The sequence below is a fragment of the Heloderma suspectum genome, chromosome 6, assembly GCF_057233095.1.
Source record: "Heloderma suspectum isolate Gila_16-S chromosome 6, 16-S_ref, whole genome shotgun sequence".
Taxonomy (NCBI): Eukaryota; Metazoa; Chordata; class Lepidosauria; order Squamata; family Helodermatidae; genus Heloderma; species Heloderma suspectum.
The window spans coordinates 9,559,397-9,581,243 of NC_139463.1; the positions used below are offsets into that span (position 1 = coordinate 9,559,397).

The following is a 21,847-nucleotide window of genomic DNA, read 5'->3' on the forward strand; positions in this document are numbered from 1 at the left end:
CTCAGAAGTAAGCAGGACAAGCCTCAAAAGTAAGCAGAACTGAAGCATTCTGCTACTGATGCCCCAGGCCTCACCCCTTCTCCCTGGCAGGGAAAAGCTCTTATCTCTCATCAGCAGCTGATCGGAAATACGAGCTTGTCCATGTTCAAAGTGGCTTACAGAAACATCAGAGAAACTTACAAAATTACATTTCCTGATAATTCTCTTAGAGCGCAATCCTATGCATGTTTAGACAGGAAGAAGTCCAACAATTCCCAGCATTCCCCAGCCAGCCGTGCTGGGAGTTGTCAGACTTTTTTCTGTCTAAACATGCATAGGATTGCACCCTAACAGCACAGATCTATGGAGCACCTATGGATTGCAGTCTTGATAGATGGAGGTCTTTGACCTCGGAGCCCTCTGTCTATCCAATGCCCTCTGACAAGAGCCAGGCAGGGAGGGAGGAGGATGGAGGCTTTTATAGCTTCCCATTCCTCCAGTTTTATTATTTTCAGCTAGATGAGACTTTGAGCCCATCTAGCAGGCTTACCTCTCAGTGGGTGGATACAGGCATGGAGAGGTTCATGGATCCAGCAGATCCATGTCTCTCCTACCTTCTCCCCTCCCCACCCACTCTTCCACCCTCTTTCCCCTCCCTCCAACCCTCTTCCAAGGTTGCTGTTGTGACCTCAGAAGAGGAGCTGATTTGGAGCTTTCCACAGTAGCTGCATAGGGTGAGGGGTAGGGGGGAAATCCTCACTTGGATTTTCCCCTCTCAAGGTCATAGCTGTGTCTATATTCTGGGGGTGGAGAAAATCTGTAATGTCCTGTGGCCCCTCAAACACCCTCCCAGGGACCACAGGATTGCTCTGTAATGCTTACAAGTCATAACAAAATTTAAATAGTCACATGAAACCCAAATGTAATGGAGAAGAAAAGACCTGGAGAGATGCATCAACTCCAGCTGCTCTTCACTGGTGAACCGATGGAATTGAGCCCATCTTGCTAGGGAAGACAATTCTTCCATGTATAACCTACTGCTGAGTTTCTCAAATGTTGAGGTCAAGAGTGAAATAGTTTGGGAAGAAAATGAGCATGACTGGATAGGGTTTTCTTAGGCAGCAGTGAGCACTAATGTTCACTCAAATCTCCAAAGATCTGCTGTTCACTGTCTTGCCCATGCAAGCCGTTCAGCCTCCTAAACCCCTTTGTCACCTTATATTGGTAATTTGCTTTCTCCATCTCCTGTAAGTTTAATATCCTGCCTTTTAAATATACATTTCATCTATCCATCTTCAGACAGACTCTCCCTTTAGCTAAGGGAATTTCTGCCTGCTACTGCAGCTAGCCATTTTACTCAATTATGTATCTTTTGTCTTAGAATGTGTTTCGGTATTGATTACAGGCTGATCTCAATCAGTGCTGCCATGAACTTTGGGCAAGATTCTTGGAGCTAGCTATGAATCATGGGTTTAGGGCTGAGTCTCACCATGATGTCTCATGTGTTGTCTGTTGAAACTTGAATACAAAATTCAGTCTCTATGCAGGTAACTGGTTTATTAACATGGCTTTATATGGCTCCCTGATAGAGCTCTTAATACAGGCCTGGGCGGGGTTTGTCAAAGGAAGAGAGGGAGGTGGAAATCTGGCAGCTTTTTTTTTTTTTAATGGGGCAGCACTAGTGTTGCCAGGTCTCCAAGCTTTGGCCCTGAGACCCAGGTTTTGGGATCTGTTCTCAGTGTGAAAGACCATGACCAGGCGACCCATCTGCCTCCCTGTTCAGTCTGCTGCCCAGTTTGGAACAACTGAAGGGCAACGGTTCTGATGGTCTGAGTGCCATTTTTCTGGGTAGAAAGGTGTGGTAGAAATCAAATAAATTATAAAGCAATTTTTATCTTTAAACCAGAAATGAACAGGACAGCCTTTCAAATAGAGGGCAGCCTTTCAAATAGAGGACTGTCCTCGCATGACCACCTTACCTCCAGGCTCTGAGAAAGTATGCCCCTGAATGCCAGTTGCTGCAAAACAACAGGGAGAGAGGGCCATTTCACTTCTGTTCTGCTTCTGGGCTTCCCAGAGGCATATGGTTGACTACTATGGGAAACACAGTGTCAGATAAGGATGAACGGATCATGTAAAATCCTTTCTGTCTGCATTTTGCAGATTGTCAGGGACCTTTTGTTCCATCGTCCATTCAGTGACAGAATCAGATTTTTTTAGTGATTCCAAATTTATGCAAATTTGCAGTTGTGCAAATTCATACTTGCAAAAATTTGCACTTGTGAAAATACATGAATCCCACTGCACAAAAAAGTATGCAAATCCCCCCCCCGTGCATTTTCACACTTTAGCCTGGGGAGGGGGAATGTGCATTTTCAGCAAGTATTTTTATTTTGCATATTTTTCTATTATTCAATTTGCATAAAATTCTGGAAAGCTAGAAAAACAGTCTGCAAGTCCGCAGAATCAGCCCAAGTGGGGAAAAGGTGGTCTACTGCAGAATCCGTGGGTCGCAATCATAAAAATCCAAACACATTTAATTCCACTGCAGATTTCTCCAACATCCCGAGTGTTGGACTAGGTAGGTCTTTGGTCTGATCCAGCAGGACTCTTCTGCTGTTGTGTCTGTGCATTTGGGATGTACAGATTTTAAATCCATTCCATCTGTGTTTCTTGGAATGGCAGGCATCTTTTATTCCATCATCTGCTCATCGACAGAAGTGGATCTTTTTACCAGAATTTCATTCTACTTGTGCTAATTCGCATTAGTGCAAGTGTGCATTAGTTAATGTGCATTAGCCCTAATGTGGATCAGCGCCAATGCAAATTAGTGCAAATTCTCTCCCCCTCCTAAGTGAAAAACCAGTCTGCAGATCCGTGGAATCCACGTGATTCAGAACAAGCCAGTCCAGTGTGCAGATCAGATTCATAGAAATCCAAATTCATTTGAATCCATTCCAGATTTCTCCAAAATCCTTAGTATGCACACCAATTTGGGAATAAATATCATTGCACACATTGAGACTACCTTTTGACCAAACATGCATAGGATCGAGGCTGTGAGGTTTTTTTTCTCCCATTGCAGCCCAATCCTGTGTTCTCACAGAAATAAGGCCTAGTCCAGGAAAACAGGTGGTAAAATGGACTCTACCATGGCAAACCACAGGTGGGGGAGTCCCTATGTATGGGGGGGGGGAACCCTTCCTGCAAGTAGAAAACTACCACAGCAGGGACAGGATGGGGCTAGAACATTTCTCCATTCTGTGTTAATTAAAAAAAATAATACTGGCAGGGAGTTATTTGTATGTTGGGAGCATAAAAATGACACCTTCCACCTGCATCCTGAACTGATACAGTCCAGTCCATTATCTCATTCTGCTGCACATATAGGGGGGATTTTGGAAGAAGCTGCCTTATACAAGGGGAAACTATTTGCTCAGCTAGCCTGTTACTGTCTCCTCTGAGAGCAGTAGTTCTCCAAGCTCTCCGGTACAGGAGCATTTCTTTCATCACCCACTAGTGGATCCTTTAAAGTGGCGATGCCAGTGATCTGATCTGGGACCTTCTGCCTGCAAAGCTGTGGCCTCTCCCCCAGCTTCAGTCTTACAAAGTTCAAAGGGGGCTTACTTCTCAAGGAAGACTCAAATGCCAGTAAAGCAGGCAGTAGCTGTCAGTTAATATATCTCATTAAAAGTTTTAATTAAAATGATTTGTTCAGCAGCAAAAACAACCACCACCCTGATTTGAAATCCATTAAAATAAAACAAATAGTAACCACATTGATGCTTGATTTATAATAATCATAATCATAAGGAGACAATTTGCAGATAGAGAATTACAGACAGGCCACTATGAGCATCAAGGAAATGGATGTCTCTGTTTCCCGCAAGCCTTGGGATGTCGAGAACCATGCACATAGAACATGGGAAAGAGTTTGGATTTCTCCAAAGGCATGCAATGGAATTAATTCTATTGTACCTCATTATTTCCATGTAATTTCTGGATGTGCGCGCACACACACACACACACACACACACATGCCCCAACACTAGGTTTTTAAATTTCAAAATATTTATCAGGGAGAGTAGAAGGCAATAATTGAACTATTAAAAACCATTACTGTTGGAGGGAAGGTATAATAAAAAATAAAGGCATTTCAGCAGTGCCTAGAGCCAGGCAGGGTGTTCAGCTGGTACAGCTTTGTTCCCCAACATTAATAGGTGATGGCATTGTGCGAAGATAAAGCTCTTTCTAGATGCTATATATGGAATTATATGTCTGGCTTTCGGCGGTGGAAGGGAAAATGCGTCTCTTTGGAAGATGAAAATTATCTCCTAAGTTATACACAAGATTTGAGCAAAGAAGGACTGGTGACTGAGAAATTAACCTCCAGATCTCAGTCGCCAAACTTAGGAGAACAAATCAAATGGAACATCCTCATGGAAGGAGGGGGGGATTACAGGCAGGACCCCTGCATCTAGGGATGTAGGGAAGTCACTTACCTTTTCGCAGCTTGGCTTCACGGTGGGGGGGAGGCGCTTCGCTTTTCCCCCCGAAGTTCAGGCGGGGGGGGAGGCTTCCCGCCTTGCCCGGCCGAAATTCAGGCCGGGGAGAAGCGCCCCGTCTCCCCGGCCGCAAAACAAGAAGTAAAAAAAAAAAAAAAAAAGACCCCGTGATAGGCTACGTGACGATTTACGTAGCCTATCACAGCTAGATTTCCAAAGTCAGCCGTGATAGGCTACGTGAATCGTCACGTAGCCTATCACGGGTGACTTTAGAAAAAAAAAAGTGCGTACGCAAATGGCAGCTCCCATGGGGACCGCCATTTGCATTCCTTATTTTGGCACGTCTAGTCTACGTAAATGTTTACGTAGACTAGATGTGCCAAAATAAGGAACGCAAATGGCGGTCCCCATGGGAGCCGCCATTTGCGTACGCGCTTTTTTTTTTTCAAAGTCAAAAAACTTTGACTTTGGAAATCTAGCTGTGATAGGCTACGTAAATTGTTACGTAGCCTATCATGGGTGTGTGTTGTTGTTTTTTTACTTTTTTTTTTGCAATGGTGGTGTGGCAGCCGGTCGGGAGACTGGCCCCCGCCCACGACGAAACGCCGCGGAAACGCCGCCGGGACCCGCCGCCGGGAGGGACATTCGCCAAAGGTAAGTCCCATCCCGTGGGGGGGTGGCGGAGAATTTCACTGCCGATTTCGGGGGGCCGAATGCGTTGGCGCTCAGCCCCCTGAAGATTCGGGGAGAAATTCTCCGCCATCCCTACCTATATCAGAGCTAGGCTGCCAGCAGTTGCAGGGTAAAAGTTCAGATGGAACTGAGTAAGAAAGTAAGAAAGCAAGAAAGCATCAGCCATGATGAGCCACAATGAATACTCTTGTTGCCCAGTCAAAATCTGAGCCTGAACAGGAAGACTTTATCGTTTTTCCTGATCAGGTGAAGTCAATGGCTAATATGGGACAGTGAATTCACAAAATGCACTGGCGCACCAAGGTTTTGGTTCAGAGGATTAGTTCGCACACCATTGATGATGGCATCAAGTGTTGGCTTTTGTGTATGAATGAGTCATCCCAGATTAATCACCACACATGCAACTTCCTTATCACCCAATGTCAAATCAAACATAATGCTTTTCAATGGAGCCAAGTTCAATATTCAACAACTTCAGTCCATTGAGTGTTGTGATGTCAAGTGATGGATGGGTTAGTGTCAACAACTAACCCATAAGCTTCATCTAGCTGAAGTGGTGCTGTAGTCATCTTGTTGCCAACAGTATCTCTCCTGAGGTCCGGGGGGGGGGGGGAGTGTACATGAAAACCTGAGTGGGTGATGTTGAGCCAGAGTCCAGTGTGTATGAGTGATCCTTTCTGACCTTAAAAATCTATTAATCAGTGATGAGAATTCTGCCACCATTCCATTCAGGTTGGAGGATCAGTGTTAAAGGATAACAGTGGTCCCAAGGATGCTGACTTGGGACAAGTTTGGAATAAAGATCTGAATTTTTGTACATCACAACTTCTGGGACTTTGGGGATGATGAGGTATCCAGGCCATGAGAAGAACTGCAGGAGATGTACTTGTTGTTATACTCATGCAACCTACTCTTCGATAAGTCACCTTCCAGAAATTCAAAATAGAACTATATCCAATCACTCAGAAGACTTCCTATTTGAAAAATTGATTTCTGCATGTGGTTTATTATGCAATTATTGACACAGTCAATATATTATGAATGTACCAAACCATTTTCTTTCGTTCAGCCATAAAGCACTTAGAGTTATCTTGTACAGTTTAGTGAATAAATGAAAATGTTTTCTAGGCAGCTTAGGAATGATAAATTGACTTAGAAGCTTAACATTTATAGACCCTGAAGGCCACTGAATTCGCAGAGGGAGGGTGTACTCCCAATGAAATGTCTTCCCCCACTAGATTTAGGAAAGGGCACCGTGCCTCAACTAGAACAGTGCCAGGATCACGGCAGCAGGCTGTTCGGTTAAGTATCCTCTTGGAGCAAACCTATATTGGAGACCTGCGATGCAGCAGCATTGGCAACACGCATGATCAGCAACCTCCCATGGTGTATCTACTGTTAGACTGTACCATTAGATGCTGGGGGGTGGTAAATACTTTAGTGACAGCTCCCCACCCCACCCGATGTAAATAGTATTCCCCAAACAGCCAGGTCTAAGGCTAGGCTACAACCTTCTCCTTGATGTCCTAGTTGTGTATATGCAAGGAATATTCTTAGGTGTATGGGAAGCATTCAAATATCCAATTCCCCCACCTGCAGTCTGAAGTGGGACATTCCCATGACCATTGATTCCCATGAAATTGCTGATTGCACACGGCAGCCTCACGTTACTTATTTTGCTGCCTTTGATACTCATGATGACTCCATCCTCTTTCTTGTTGGGGTTTCCAACAGCTGCTGGGGACACACTCTGCTGTGATCACACTAAGATGTTACGTTTTCATTGAGGTTGTAAGCCTGTTTTCAAGTAATCCACAATTGCCGTTGCTCTGAAGCAAAGTGAAGTGGCTACATCCCAGTCTCTCTCTCTCTCTCTCTCTGGTCTCAGTCTGGATTGACTCCCCCACAAGTGCCAATTGCATGGGAGAAAAACTCCCATTCACACTAATGCAAATAACAGGAAGAGGGGATTAGATCTGGATGGGATCACAGCAGGAGGTAAAGTTGTAAAGTGTCCTGTACCCCTGATGTGACCCATACCTGCTATTTACTTTTTAAAGCCATTCAATGCATGAATGACATTTTGTCTAGCTTAGCCACTCCAGAAACCTGTGTGCAATGGACATGCTTAGTCCATCATGGAAGTACCAGGGAAGGAGATTTACCACCAGGGCTTGGGATGAAGCCATCACAGTGACTTCAAGTGGCAAAAAGGCAAACTGGCCCTGAAGTCAGCTCTAAAGAGGGATTAGTGTAAGATCCATAACAATCCAAGAAGGGATTTGTGGGAGACACCTTTTAGCATTGCACCTGTTAGCATTGTACCATGATAATATGCGTTTAAGAAGCAGAACACTAGAATAATTATTAGTTAAAAGGAGCAAAGACCGGCAAATATCATTATTTAGGGAGCAAATGGTTATGCTACCAGCCACCCCTTCCCTCAGGAAACTAGTACTGCCAAGCTGCTGAAAAAAGTACTGGATAGAGCCCACCTTTAATGAGAATTCTTGGCATTTACAGTGAGGGGAGCCTTTCAAGTATTCAAAGTGTTCCTCAGCCCTGTAAGGTAGACCCTGCACCAGACGTGAGAGCTGTGAATGGTAACGCCGGAGCCAGGTGGTGCATCAGGCTTCCAAGAAGAAGCTATTGGATTGTATGCAATGTGAGCTTTAAGTAGAGTAGACCCACTGAAATGAATGGGATGTTAGACTAATATTGGCTACAATCCATTGCTTCAGAATTCTTCATCTAATTGAGATTAAAGGGAGCTGCTTTAGCAAGAGATGTGAACAGTGTGTGTGTGTGGGTGGGGGGCAGATTCCAGGTCTGAGGTGCTCTTAATCCTGTCTCCCCTTCCCCTTCCCCTGCTTTAAGAATACTGATGGAAATGATAAAGAAAGCCAAAACAAAGTTAGAGTGATGTTCTGCAAGTGCAGAGCAATATAGTGGTGCAGTTCCCTTGGAGACCATCTGCTCTCTCCAGTTCTGGATCTGTCCCCTCATCTGATCATAAAAACCCTCCTATAGCAGCATCAGTAGCATTTGGGGATCAATTGGAAGGTTGTCAATCAGAAGCAGATCTGGAAATCCAATAAAGTTCTTTCAGTAATTAATAGAGGAAAATAAAGATACATAAACGTATGGGTGTGGCTGGGAGAGGGAGAGAGACAGAAGGACTCACCAGAAATCAAAAAGAGAAAAACCTTGTCATCTTCCCACCCCACCCCACCCCTCTCCTCTCTCTCTCTCTCTCTCTCTGAGAGGGAGGAGCTGTTACTGCCTCTTGGCTTTGTAGGTGGTCTGGATTATTAAAACCATGATAAGGATCTCACAAAGGAGAGATTCTGCAACCAGGAGGAGATGTGGGTAATTTTGTCAGGCAAGTCACTAGGAATGAAAAGGTCCATCTTGCTAATGCAAGTAGCCAACAATAGCAACTTGGCCTTCCTTAGCTTTCAGTGATACGTAATTAGCAGGAGCCAATTGCCGATGTGAAGCCACGTGCATTTGTCAATACAGATGGATTCTCCTAAAATGCATTGGCTCATCATTGGGATATGTCAGTCAGCCTGCCGCTCCACCTAGCCTAGATCCTTTCATACAACACTCCTTCAGCCACTCCATGCTTGTTAGGCCTCTTGACTCCCCCATGTTCTAGATGAAGAATAAACGCACTAAGAACTTGTCATGACCGCAGTTCTGGAGGATTGGCATCACCCCAAAGAGGATTTTGAACCCAATAAGACACAGGTCCTCCCACTCCAGGGAGGACCCTTAGAAACCCCTGATGCATCCTGCAGACCCAAGGAGTCAGTCCTCCCATCAACCTTGGTCTTCAAGAATGACTCTCCAAAAGCCTCTCAGGTCCTCAGCTGCATAGGAGCTTAAGGCTATGGAAATGAGCATGGGCCCTTTAAAGTTGCAATCAGTAACCAGTTGGATGTGGAGCTTCTGAGAGACCTGAGTTGACTGGCTTACTTAAGCCCTTAGTAGCTTCTGGTCCCTTTGCTGGGACAACAGCTCCTTTCAGGAGGAGCTATCCCAGCCTAGCAGCTCCTGCATAGTGCTCTCCAAGGTGCTATTAGTTTCTACCTTGCTGTGCTCATGTTTATCTGGCATAGCTACTGACCAAGTGTGACCTTTGCCTCACCAGTTGTAGCTTCCTGCTACCAGAACCTCCTTGAGCACCTGATTGACCATCTGCTTCTCCTGGGACCCAAGCCAGGAGAGAACTCAATGGGACTTGTGATATATTCAGACACAGTGAATTAACTGTGCATCCCTTGAGGATGACCCAACCACCAGACTCCCCTTTCACATTCTGGGGGGTATGGGGCATGAGTAGAGATGAGCCTTACTGCAGGACTGTGTTAGAAGCCCTGCCAGGAAACTGAATATAACCCTCTTTAATCAATTAAGTTATCAGTACCTCTGTGGAAGAGCCTGAATTCAGTAGTCAAGGTTTAAAAAACAACACAGGACTGACTTCCAAACAAACATAAAACTGGACGGCATGATCTGCTGATTCTGGATCTGAGATGAAACTAGGGTCTTAAGGTGGATTCATACTACCTTCTCCCCACCTCCCACCTTGCCAAGTTAATATCAACATGAATTTACTTTTTCAGTGGATTTGTTCATACTGAATAACCGAATGGGTCTTGTGAATGGTTCAGCAAAGGTGACCTGATTACTGTGCAATGGATACAAACTGCTATTTTAATTGTGTTGCCATTGACAAAGCCAGCTTAACTGTCACAAAACCCATTGAAGTGTGAAGTTACTTTCTGTGCAAGAAAAATGCTTGTATTTTTCACATTTGATGCATGTAGTAGAGCTGTGCACCAATGGACTCTTGAAATTCTTCATCCTATTTGTTGGCAAAGAAATGGGGGGTGGATTTCACTGAATTTCTCCAGGGGGAGGAGAAATTCTCCATAATTTCTCACAGGTAGGGCTCCCCATTGGCCGGGTTTGTGGCATAGCTTCTTTCTTTTTCTTTTTTGCAAGGGTTTTGCATGGGGGTGTCGCAGCAGCGTCAACTGTGTTGGCAGCCTGCCCCCCCCATTTTGCATCCTCCACAATGTAGGCGTAAAGGGGGGGGCAGTGTTGTGTCTAGCTCCAGGGAAGAGGTGGAGTTAGTGCTGTGCCTGAATCTATCCTCCAATTTCCTAAATGTTTTCCTCCCCCATAAAAGAGGTTTCCATTGTTCTGCCTCATTCTTACGGTGTTTTATAATTTATTTTGTAATGTTCTTGAGCTTACTTAATCAGTGTAAGGTGGCTGAGAGTGCTGTGTGTTTGTTTTCTTTCTGTTACACATCTCTCCATTGCTCTGCAGCCTCCCAGGCTGCCTGCCTTCCTGATCTGAAAAAGCCCTATAGGAGGAGTTACCTCATGATGTTTTCTCATGGGCTTTAACTGAAGTGTGGGAAGCCAAGGAGACTATAGGTTGCCAATAAGAAAATTGTACAATGAAAAACAGAACATTCATGCATACTCTTTGGCCACTTTGTAAGTACTATAAGCAAAAAAAAAAAAACCTAAGTAATGAGAATTGCTCCAAATTTTTCTTCTTCATTGAATTTATTTTCAAAAGCAATTTCTTTTCTATGACATTGAATGAGAATGGTCAAAAAAAATGTGGGAGAAATTTTTGGCCCAGCACTAGTATGTAGACAACTTACTGGGAGTTGTAATATTGTGGCTAAAAGCTGGGAAGTCTCCTGTTCAAAGCTCACTATATAGCCGAGAACACACTAGATAGCTTTAGGCAATCTAAATCTCTCAGCCTCAGCCCTTAATCTGCAATATGGAGATTATAGTAATACAGGCCTACCTCACAAGAGTGGTGTAAGGATTAGTGACATAATGTACGTTAAATGCTTTGAATGCTCCCAAAGCACTAAATGCCAAGTTTATTCATAGCTGCAGAAAGGCTTATAAAATGCCATGTGTTGGAGCAGGGAAGAATATAACGCTACAGTCATCACACACGTTCCACCCCAAATAGCCCCCAATGTCTGCCCTCTAATGCTGAGAATCAAGCTGCATCATATCTGCATAGCCACCACCAGGATTCATGTCATGGTTATGCTAAAGTGCGACAAAACCTTGGCAATTGCCTATTACTTACTGGGGGGGTGGGGGATGAAGGTGCCATTTTAGCTAGCTATTCGTTTCTTGAAACAGAATGAAGTCATCATTTTAATGTATTTCCTTATTACATTTATATCCCGCCTTTTTTCCTCTTGCAAGGAACCCAAGGTGGCTTATGTAGTCCTCCTCTCCATTTTATCTTCACAACAACCCTGTGAGGTAGGTTAAGCAGAGAGTCAGTGCCTGGCCCAAAGTCACCCAGTGAGCTTCATGGCCAATTGGGCACTAGAACTCCCAAGTCCCAGTTCAACCCTCTAAGCCCTGCACCACACTGGCTGGCTTTTAAACATTAAAAGTTACGTGGCAGTGGCAAGTATTGGCGATGGCTAGAACAGTGAGAACTCTGCACAATTCACCATCAGGCCCTTAATGGCTGCACGTGTTCCGCATACTGGCCCTGAGCAATAAGCTGGAATTCAGTTGTTTTATGTATTAAACAGTGTCAAAAACACCTCTTATCATTTGCTGAGTCATATAACATACTGTGGGCAATGCTTCCCAGCTCCAAGCGGATCTGCTGAAGCCATGTCTCACAGAGTCATTTCATGCTGCCTTGATGAGGGAACAATCTCTCCATGAGCCAAAGGTTTAGGTCACTCAGAGGAGTTTTCCTGATGCTGAAAAATGTTAGTGTGTTAGGTCAAGCACCTCACAGATAACAACAGTCGTTGAAGAGACTTTTGGCCTGGAATATCTCCTGCATGCTGTCTCCCAGGGGGCACAGTTCTGTTCTATTATTTAATAATGCCAGGCTAGCACTTTAGAAATAAGCGCCACCATATCAACACAAAAAATGCTGCTATTTAATGCACATACTTACTGCCTGCTTAAAGCACAGGTCAAGAAAGCAAAGGATCGTAGCTCTGGGTCCGACTTTTCAAGGACAGCATTTTCATTCAGTTTCAGAAACCTGAGGTTTGATTGTATTTGAGGGTCTAAACTCCCCCCAGTCAGTACAGGTGTGTGGAAGAGGAGGCTGTTCAGCATAGGCCACTAAACCCTTTAATCCACTTCTGCCTCCTAGTAAGGCTCGAACTTAGATACCCCGAGAGGTACATTTCAAGGCAGTGTATATTAAAGCATTTGTTGTGCTTACTTTATCTTAATAAATATAGCAATGTTAGCAATACAGAACTGTTACCCGCCCCCCCTCCTTTCTAGAGCAAAGACATGTGCGACTTTTTAGCATCCGTTCGGTCATGACCCAGGACAGAGAGCACTCAGGGGCTGCAGTCTCCAGCAACAGCAATTCCAAGGAGGTGTCATAATAACCAGTCTACAGGTTCGGTCACTGGGGAATCTGGTTCTTTTGTGACTCGACGGGGTTCCACAGCGCATACAACTTGATTTACGCTTATGAGCCAAGCTGTGGGCTTTTCCCCCAATGGCAGGAATATTTTCTATGCAGTTATCCTTTTCTGTGCAGCTATCTCAGGACAGTTAAAAGGAAGGACTTCTTCCCACAGTGCATAGTTAGACTATGGAATTCGCTACCGCAGCATATGGTGATGGCCACTAATCTGGATAGCTTTAAAAGGGGGTTGGACAAATTCCTGGAGGAGAAGGCTATCAATGGCTACTAGTCCTAATGGCTATGTGCTACCTCCAGGACCAGAGGTGGTGGGCCTGTGTACACCAGTTGCTGCTGGGGAACATGGGTGGGAGGGTGCCGTGCCACTCATGTCCCACTTGCGGGTTCCCGGTAGACAGCTGGTTGGCCACTGTGTGAACAGAATGCTGGACTTGATGGACCGTGGTCTGATCCAGCATGGCTTATGTTCTTAGTTTCTCTGTGCAAATTGCTCAGAAATTTGTGCAACCTGCAGAACCTGTGGGGGGGAAAATGCAAACAATGTGTGGAAAATCCACAAACTGGCCCAACTCGCTGCAGACCGAGTCGGGCGCTGCAGCAGAAACAGGAACGAAGTCTGGGGGGAGGGGGCGAACCTAGGGTAACTCATCAAACTCCACCCACCAAACAGATTTCTCCGACATCCCTAAACCAATTCCTGGTCCTTCTGAACTGGGGTTTCAGATCCTGCATCTTGTTCATTCCCTCTGCCTCCAAGGAGTGGATGTTTGATTCAGGGAGGTCCTGGGGGCCTTTCCCCAACCCACTCCTCACTCCTCCAACACTCAAACCCCAAGGGGAAGCTCGCTGACAGTCCAAGTGGGCTAGAAACAGGATTGAACACAGGCAGATATCAGGATCTGAGGCAGCTATCATAGAACAAGAGCTTAGGCGGAGTCCTCACCCACAAGTCATGTCGCACAGACCAAGGACCAAGGGCTGAGGCTAGGGCTTTATAGGGCCTGGTGAGCAGTGATCGCCCCTTGGGGTCAGCTGACAGAATGATCAGGAAGCCTGGTAGTGCAGTCTGTCTGTCACCCTCGAACCCTAGAGCTCCATGCTTGCATGGGAAGTACAGTGCCAGAGACCGACTGCTGAGACCCCCATTTTGAGAACCGCCCCAGCCCACCGGCGTGCCTTACACAGGCTTTGAGTCTTTGCCTTCTTGTTCCTGTAGTAAACTCTCCAGATTATTTACTAAAGTTTGCTTCTCTTTGCCTGATACTTTGCTGTGGGGCTATGACTATCATGCCTTATTCTCCTGGGGCTCCAAGCCTCTTCCCAGCTAGGCCTGGCAGTCAGTGAGAGGCTTAGCTGTCCGTCCCCCTCAGATTTGTCTTCTTTCATGGCTCTCCTGCTTCTCCAACGGGAGAGGGGTGGACAGGCCTTATTCAGCGTAGCTGTTGCCACACTCCTTGCATACGAAATCTCCTCAGGGCCTAGCTCTCATCAGCCATCTGCCCTTTGTTCCACAGGTGGAAAGTCTGCAGTGTGGAAATAGATAATCTGTCAGGGGGACCGGAAGATAATACCATTCAAATGAATCAATAGCGCACAGACAATTTTTGCATCTCCTAATGATAAAGTGATTGTGTCCAAAATACCACTTAATCCCGTCTCATCTTGTTCTCCTCAGAGCTCCTTGCACCAGAGAAGTTGCACTTTTACTCCACTTTCCCTGAGGCCTCAAAGATCTGTTGTATCAGCTGAAACAGTAGCAAGAAGAGAAAATAAATTAAATGTACAATTATGTGGGTGCAATTATATCCAGAGCCTGGGGTACTAATTTACTTCCTATCTGCAATCACTCAGCAAAATGGAGAACCTCATACCCTCCCACAATATGCTGAGGGCTGATTCTGTTGTTACTTGTGAACTTAAGTTGAACTTCTCTGTTTGGGGTTGTGGGCTGCTCCAGGTGTCTGTATCACAGCATTCCGCAACCTGCCGCCATGCTGATATTTGTTAAATCTGTTCCGTCTGTGTTTCACTGATAGCCAGGCATCTTTCATTCTGTCATCCACTCACTGATGGAATTGGAATTTTTTTTTAAGGGATGTATGAGAATTCCATTCCTTTTTGCAAATGTGCATTTGTGCTCATGCGCACTTGTGCATGAGCACAAGTGCGCATGAGCACAAATGCACATTTGCACAAATGCGCATTGTGCAACCCCCACCCCCACCCCACCCCAAGTCCACAAAATCCCCACACCTCGGAGAAAGCTCGTCCACTGCAGACTCCGCAGGTCAGATTCATAGAAATCCGATCTCATTTGAATCCGTTGCAGATTTCTTTTTGACATCCCTAGCTGAGAATTATAGGAGTTGCAGTCCAAACATATCTGGAGGGCACCAGGTTGGGGAAGGCTGCTCTATCATCTAAAGCTGACGGACCCAAGGGATTGAGCTTTCTTTGGGGTTTTTTGCTACTATTGTGGAACTCCCTCCCTCAGCTGATGCATGTGGCTTTCACCTGGTCATGAAATAAAACAAAAACTGATAAAGATGAGATGATTTCAAAAGGTGTTTGGAATGAAGTAAGGTTTGAAACCCCTTGGTGCCCTCTGTGTGAAAACCACTCCTTGCAGTTCTCTAGATCCCCTCCCTTCATTTCCCGTGAAAATCATTCTTCTTTTTTATACCCCCTAATTCTCCTTTCTCTGTTTTGCTTGTTGGCTTCCATTAGGAGTTTTCCCTCCAGCGACTAGACAGCCGTTTGGATGATCGAGTGAACATCATGGGGTTTTCTATTTTCAACCAATCCCACGCTTTCTTCCAAGAGTTTGCAGAGAGCCTCAACCAGTCATGGCTAGAGAACTGTGACCACATTCCTTTTACTGGGCCGGCGGTAAGTCAACAGCTGCATCTAGACCTCAGCCCACAATGTAGTCCCATGTCTGTTGGGTAGGGAGGAGGAGAAATCTGTTCACCTCATTTCACATTTTCAAACCACTATGCAAACCAAAACTCAGTTAACCTTTGAATTTATGTATTTATTTATGTTATCCATACCCCACCTTTCTACCAAGAAAATGGTGCTCAAGGCTGTGACTTTCACACTTCTCCAAATTTTGCAATGGAATTAGTTCTCCAGTCAAAAAATGTGTACAAAAATACAGATGGTAGGGAAAATGGCATTCGAAAATGCATTGTTAGGAAAAATGCTTACTAAAATGTGTATATTAGGCCAAAAAAAAGGCATGCAAAAATGCATGTATTTGCACATAAATGCTTATGAATTTTCATGTAAACTTTAAAAAATAAAATATTCTCAAAGTTCAAGATGAAACAAATTTAAGATTAGAGAAGTTCTCAAAGCTGGAGATGAACAAAACTTCAAGATAGGAAAAATGAGAAACTGACAGAAAACGAAATTCACAGATTCACCCATCCTTACCACTGGGGGAAAAAGACGGAGCAAACTTCAAGAGGTGACCCAACTGATGAATGTCAGAGGGTCTAGAATAGGGGTGGGCATAATATGGCTCACCAGCTGCTTGCAGCCCCCACTGTCCCTGCCGCACCCCCAAATTTTAAGTGTTTATCAAATGAAATGGCGCTTCATAGCAGCTACAGAGTGCTAAGGGGGTCACATTTAGCTTGCAAACAAGCCCAGTTTAACCCTGTTAGTACTACAGAGGGCTGTGGAGTGGTAAACCAGCGATTTTGTGTTTCTAATGCACATAAAAAGTATGAATTTCTGTACATTCTTTCCTTTTTTTTAATTACAAGCTTGAGTGGAAATGGGACGGAATACGTTTGATCTTTAAAATCTGACCATCTTGGTGAGACCAAGAGACTGATGGATCCTTCTCTCCCTAGGAATATGTACCCCATTTAACAGTGTATTTCCCCTCCCCTCCAAGCGCTTGTTAATGGGTACATTACCAGAGCACAATCTTTGCCATCTTTTCATTAAAACATTTTATGCACCCTAGAGGGAATTGCTGTTTCCTCCCTAGAAACCAGACCAAAAGAGAATTCTGGGATACTATTCCCACATGATGACTTGTCTGGAAATTATCCTCCTTCTAGTATGCATGAAAAGTTTGCGAACAGCCAAGGAGCTGACCCCTACCCAGGACTGGAAATGGTAATGAATAAATAGGCATCTGCTACAAGGCACCCGACATTCTGCATTTTCTGCTTACGTGAAAGGTTAAAGTGACCTTAAGTGGGCAGATTAAGAGTTGCTTGTGTTGCATCACTGTTTCTCTGCCCTTAAATACCGGGGATGGTTGACATCTAGTGGATGCAGTAGCTTGCGCCAAGCTGCTTGCTCAAATTTTGAACCTGCTGTGGACTCAGCTGAGCTTACACCCGCACTTGCCCCACTCCATCACTGTCCACCCACTCCTCCAGTCCAGAGAGAGACTGCCGCCAATTCACTGCCCAATCTCGCTGCATACCTGACATGATCTCTCCATTGCTAACTGCCTTGGATGACAGCTGAGCTGAAATGCATTATAAATAAAGCTTGCTAATAAAGCCCGGGAACAACAGTGACAGACAGAAATAAAAAAGGACTTCTCCTTTCTCACTGCCCCACAGTCTTCATTTATGGTATTTATATGCTTTTGCTTTTAAGCCTGCATTCTGTATTAAGCCTGTATTTGTTCTCATGAGGCACAATTGATCCACTGTGGACCTTGCTTGTGCATAACTCACTGAAATTAATGCCCAATCCTTCTCTATCATCCGCCAGTCTTCCCTGGGCCTCTACCCCAAAATTGTTGAGGATTAAAATGGCATGCTACATGGTAACATGTGCATTAGGAAGCTGACACCATTTTTTTTTAAAACGCAAAGTGGCGGGGAGGGGGGAGGGTTAGAGCAAAGAAGTGGTGGAAGGGCCCTCTGACACACTGCTTTCCCCCCAAATGCACACGCACCCAGGTTCCAGAGCAAAATTACCCTCAGACACACATCTGGAATCCCACAGGGGAAAAGGAGTTGTGGCGAATAAAAGGAAAAATAGCTGGTGGAGATGAAGCCCCCTTTTTCCTTTGTATCTTTGCTCCAAATTCCTTGATTTAAAAAAAAACACCCAAGAAATGTGTTAACTTGGGACATTGTTACATGTGTTATCATGTAGCATGGAGTTATCATGAGTTAGTGCACATGGTAGCACCTCAGCTACAAATCTAGAACAGTTTTACTGTTCTAATCGATGCCCAAGGAATTCTAGGGATGTACGAATTGTGTACGTTCGGTGCCACTTGACTTCCGCAGTTTTCAGCCAGTGCTCCGTTCCGCCATTCACAAGCCCCCAGAATTCTCCTCTTTTTTTTCCGCTCTGAAAATTACAAAGATAAATCCGTACCGACTACCGTAATTCCGGTGCACAGCCATCTCTGCATAACTTCCATAAGAATTGCTATTTTTCGTAAATATTTACGTATTTTTTCCCCTTGCCCTGACATGCAGTAATTACTTTCAGCCAAAACACTTCCTCTTCCTTGTAGGGGCTTCCCAAAAGAAGGCTGTCCTAGGTGTGCCTGAGCAATGCACTCTTTGTTTAAAGCAATGCTGTTTTAAAGAAAGAATAAACCTTTTAAAATGACCATGCCGGTCCTGGAGCCCTGCATGAGGTATTATTCTCCCTGCTAAGCTTTATATTTCCACATCCAGTGTTGTTGTTGACGTTGTGAGGCTAAAATGGAGAGGAGAACCAACTCTGTGCATGTCTACTCAGAAGTAAGACTTATTGAGTTCAGTGGGACTTACTCCTACACACGTCAGCACCCCACTTGCCCCCAGCTCAGCTTTGTATTTCCACATCCAGCTCATCAGACCTCCTGTTAGTTATCTCAGAAGACCCTTGGGTGAATGGGGGGGAGGGGGTTTCCAGGGAAACAGCTGGAATGGGGGAGACGCTCCCCTCACACACACACACACACACACACACACACATACATAATGGAAGCTGAGCTGGGGGCAAGTGGGGTGCTGACATGTGTAGGAGTAAGTTGCATTGAACTTAATAAGAGTTACTTCTGAGTAGACATGCACAGAGTTGGTTCTCCTCTCCATTTTAGCCTCACAATGTCAACAACAACGCTGGATGTGGAAATAGAAAGCTTAGCAGGGAGAATAATACCTCGTGCAGGGCTCCAGGACCAGCATGGTCATTTTAAAAGGTTTTTTCTTTCTTTAAAACAGCGTTGCTTTAAACAAAGAGTGCATCGCTCAGGCACACCTAAGACAGCCTTCTTTTGGGAAGCCCCAAGGAAGAGGAAGTGTTTTGGTTGAAAGTAAACGGAGACGGAAGATTTCAATTTAAAAAGAACGCCCGCAAACAAGGCGGCAAGCACAATTCATTTTTTAAAAAAAACTTGCGTATTTATTATCGGAGTATATCTTGTTTCGTGAAGGTGCTGAAAATGTTCTGTTGGAGATCTCTTCCTTTGTAAAGCAGCATTTTGGTGAAGCCAAATATGGTTTCGATTTCTAGTGTAGATGTGTCCTATATGAGATGAAATGGCAGATTGGGGGTGGACTTCTCACTATACATTGGTGCTGTTGCTTTCCCTGCCATCAGTATAGTGTGTTATCGCTCAGTGGCCCTGCTCTCACAGCAATCTGAGAAGCAACCAGTACATGTCCTGAAGCCTCCGGGTGACTGTAACAGCAATGGTCAGAACAGGTAGCACTTTAGGAAAGCCACCTTCTAGCACTCTCAGTGCCATTTATTAGTACGCTCACCTTCCAGCAGTATCTATCTGGTTTCTCCTGACAAAAAAGTGGAACAAAGAAGTTTCAGTGAAGAAAAGTCACAGTAGCCTCTTGTTTCTCCCTGCGATTAATAGAGGCCAGGAATTCTCAGGGAGTGAATGTGATCAAGTCAGAGGCAGCCGGTTGAGCATTGTGAAGAATGGAAGCAGGGGCCTCCTTGGGTGGTCGTAGGTACCTCTTTTGATAGCTGCTGCTACAGTCACCCAGAGGCCTCGGAACGTGCAGTGGTCATTCTGACAGCTGCTGCTACAGTCACCCAGAGGTCTCGTAAAAGCCTTCTCCAACCTGGCACTACCCCAGATTTCTTGGATTACCACTCCCAGCTATGCCGGCTGGGGGCTTATGGGAGATGTAGTTCATTCAACACATCTGGAAGGTGCTAGGTTGGAGAAGACTGCCTCAGAACATGTGGTGGCTGATTCATAGGGTGGCACATGCACTGGACCAGCACCTCCTTGCAGCACACAAGTGACATTTGTCTTTCGTTGTTGGGCTCACTCATTCCCCTTGATGGAAGACCATAACACTCACACAGGGGATTATTCCAAGTTTTCCTCACATTAAACACCTGGTAGTGATAAACTTCTGAAAAGTAGATCTCAAGGAAGGGCTTCTCTGTCTAGGGTTTTGCCTGTTTACCCGTCTATGTCAGGGGAACTGAACCTCCCCAGATAGTTCTGCACATCAGCATCTGACAGCTGGGCCTGCCAGGAGGTTTCATGTAAACCAAAAAAATCCCAAGATTTTCTTGCTTGCTAAGAGACAGTGGAGTGTGTTTGCAAAAGGAGGAGGGGAGCTATTTGCTCAAAGTGCAGTTTCCATTAATCACACAGCAAAGAAAGAAAATCAGGGGAAATCATTAAAATTACAGATGGCTAGATTAGGTAATTAGAATGTAGGCTAAAGCAGATGTTTGTAATTAACTGTTTATTACACTGACAGAAACTGATTGTACCACTGGATTGGGGCACTTGTAACTCTCAGTGTTAAATTTGGGGGGCAAAGATATAGATGACATTGTTTCATACATTAAAAATAAATATATTTTTTTTAAATTAAAAATAACCTGTCCTTGAGAACTCGCCTACCATGGTTTCCTAGGAAATACTGGATTAATGCTGGAGGAGTTGAGCACTTTGGGGCTCAATACTGATGACAATTTTACATTTAAGCTTTGTTCAACTTGGAAAACTGGTACAACTGACAACACGCCCATGGTTTTTCAAGAGTGCGAATCACATGGATGGGTCTCCCCAAGGAATGTGGGGATAGATTGTTTTATCCATGCATATTTTATTTATTTAGATATGGTGCCCACCAGATGAGTTGGACTACAACTCCAATCATCCCAGGCAGCATGCTGGCTGGGGATTATGAGAACTGTAGTCTGACACATTTGGAGGGCACCAGTCTGGGAATGATTCAGATAGATGGATGATAGATAGATAGATAGATAGATAGATAGATAGATAGATAGAGGCATCAATTTGTATGGAACTTTATGCAGTACAAAAGTACTGGTCTGTGCCCTAACAAGCATACAATCTAAACTTTGGCAGAGGGGGAACCTCACTTGCTCTCTCTGCACTTCATGAATGATAACTGAATAGGCCACTGTTGAAAAAACACATTCTCTGAGGTGATATGGAAGTTCTGACTGGTGTGGCTAAGAATGGGTGAGAATTTTGCCGAGTTCGATTTTTTGATAAGAAATGCTTCATAAATGGGTCAGAAAGAACTTGAGATTTTTTCAAAAAATAAATGTGCGAGATAGCAAAACAGACAGATTAATCCATCACTGGTCATGACATGTCCCCTCTGAAAGCCACCTAAGCTACTGGCTATCATCCTATCCCATGGCAGTGAATTCTATCAATTCATTCTGTGTTTTGTATGGAAATCCTTTTGTTTAGCTGTTCTGAATGTCCTGCCCAATTAGTTTCATTGAGATGACCCACATCTCACTCCTAGGGGAGAGGGAGAAACGTTTATCTCTCTCCTGTTTCTCCACTTTCTTCCTGCTTTTTGGAGGTATCTGCTCCATCTCGCTTCTGAACGCTTTTGCCTAAGTGCCAGAAAAAGAGAAGAAGAAGCTGCTGGCTAGACAACCCCCTCCCCAGTGCCCAGAATGACTTCCCCTATAATTCATCAGCACTCTTTACAACAGACAAGGAAGAAAAATTGAAAATAAACAGCACTGAAACAATATGCGTTAATGAGCAAATGAGGGGATATTTGCAGAAGGGCTATTAGTGTCAACGAGAAAAGGATGAGAATTTTAAAAAGGGTGGAGATGTGATCTAAGGTTGAGTAGGGAGAGATGCAGGGAATGTATTTCATACCAATTGGGTGGCAGGAAAGCCCCCGAGGATCTGTGCAACAGCCTTCTTATGGAGAAATACAACTTAATTGTGTACGGCG

General features: G+C 44.6%; 1 protein-coding gene across 1 annotated transcript in view; it reads left to right on the forward strand.

Annotated features, from left to right (window-relative positions):
* GRIK4 (glutamate ionotropic receptor kainate type subunit 4) overlaps positions 1 to 21,847 on the forward strand; it is a 445,828-nt gene that overhangs the window by 307,167 nt on the left and 116,814 nt on the right. Inside the window, exon 10 of the mRNA XM_084807214.1 lies at positions 15,378 to 15,539. Coding sequence (XP_084663340.1) covers positions 15,378 to 15,539 — 162 coding nt within the window. The remainder of the gene's footprint in view (positions 1 to 15,377; positions 15,540 to 21,847) is intronic.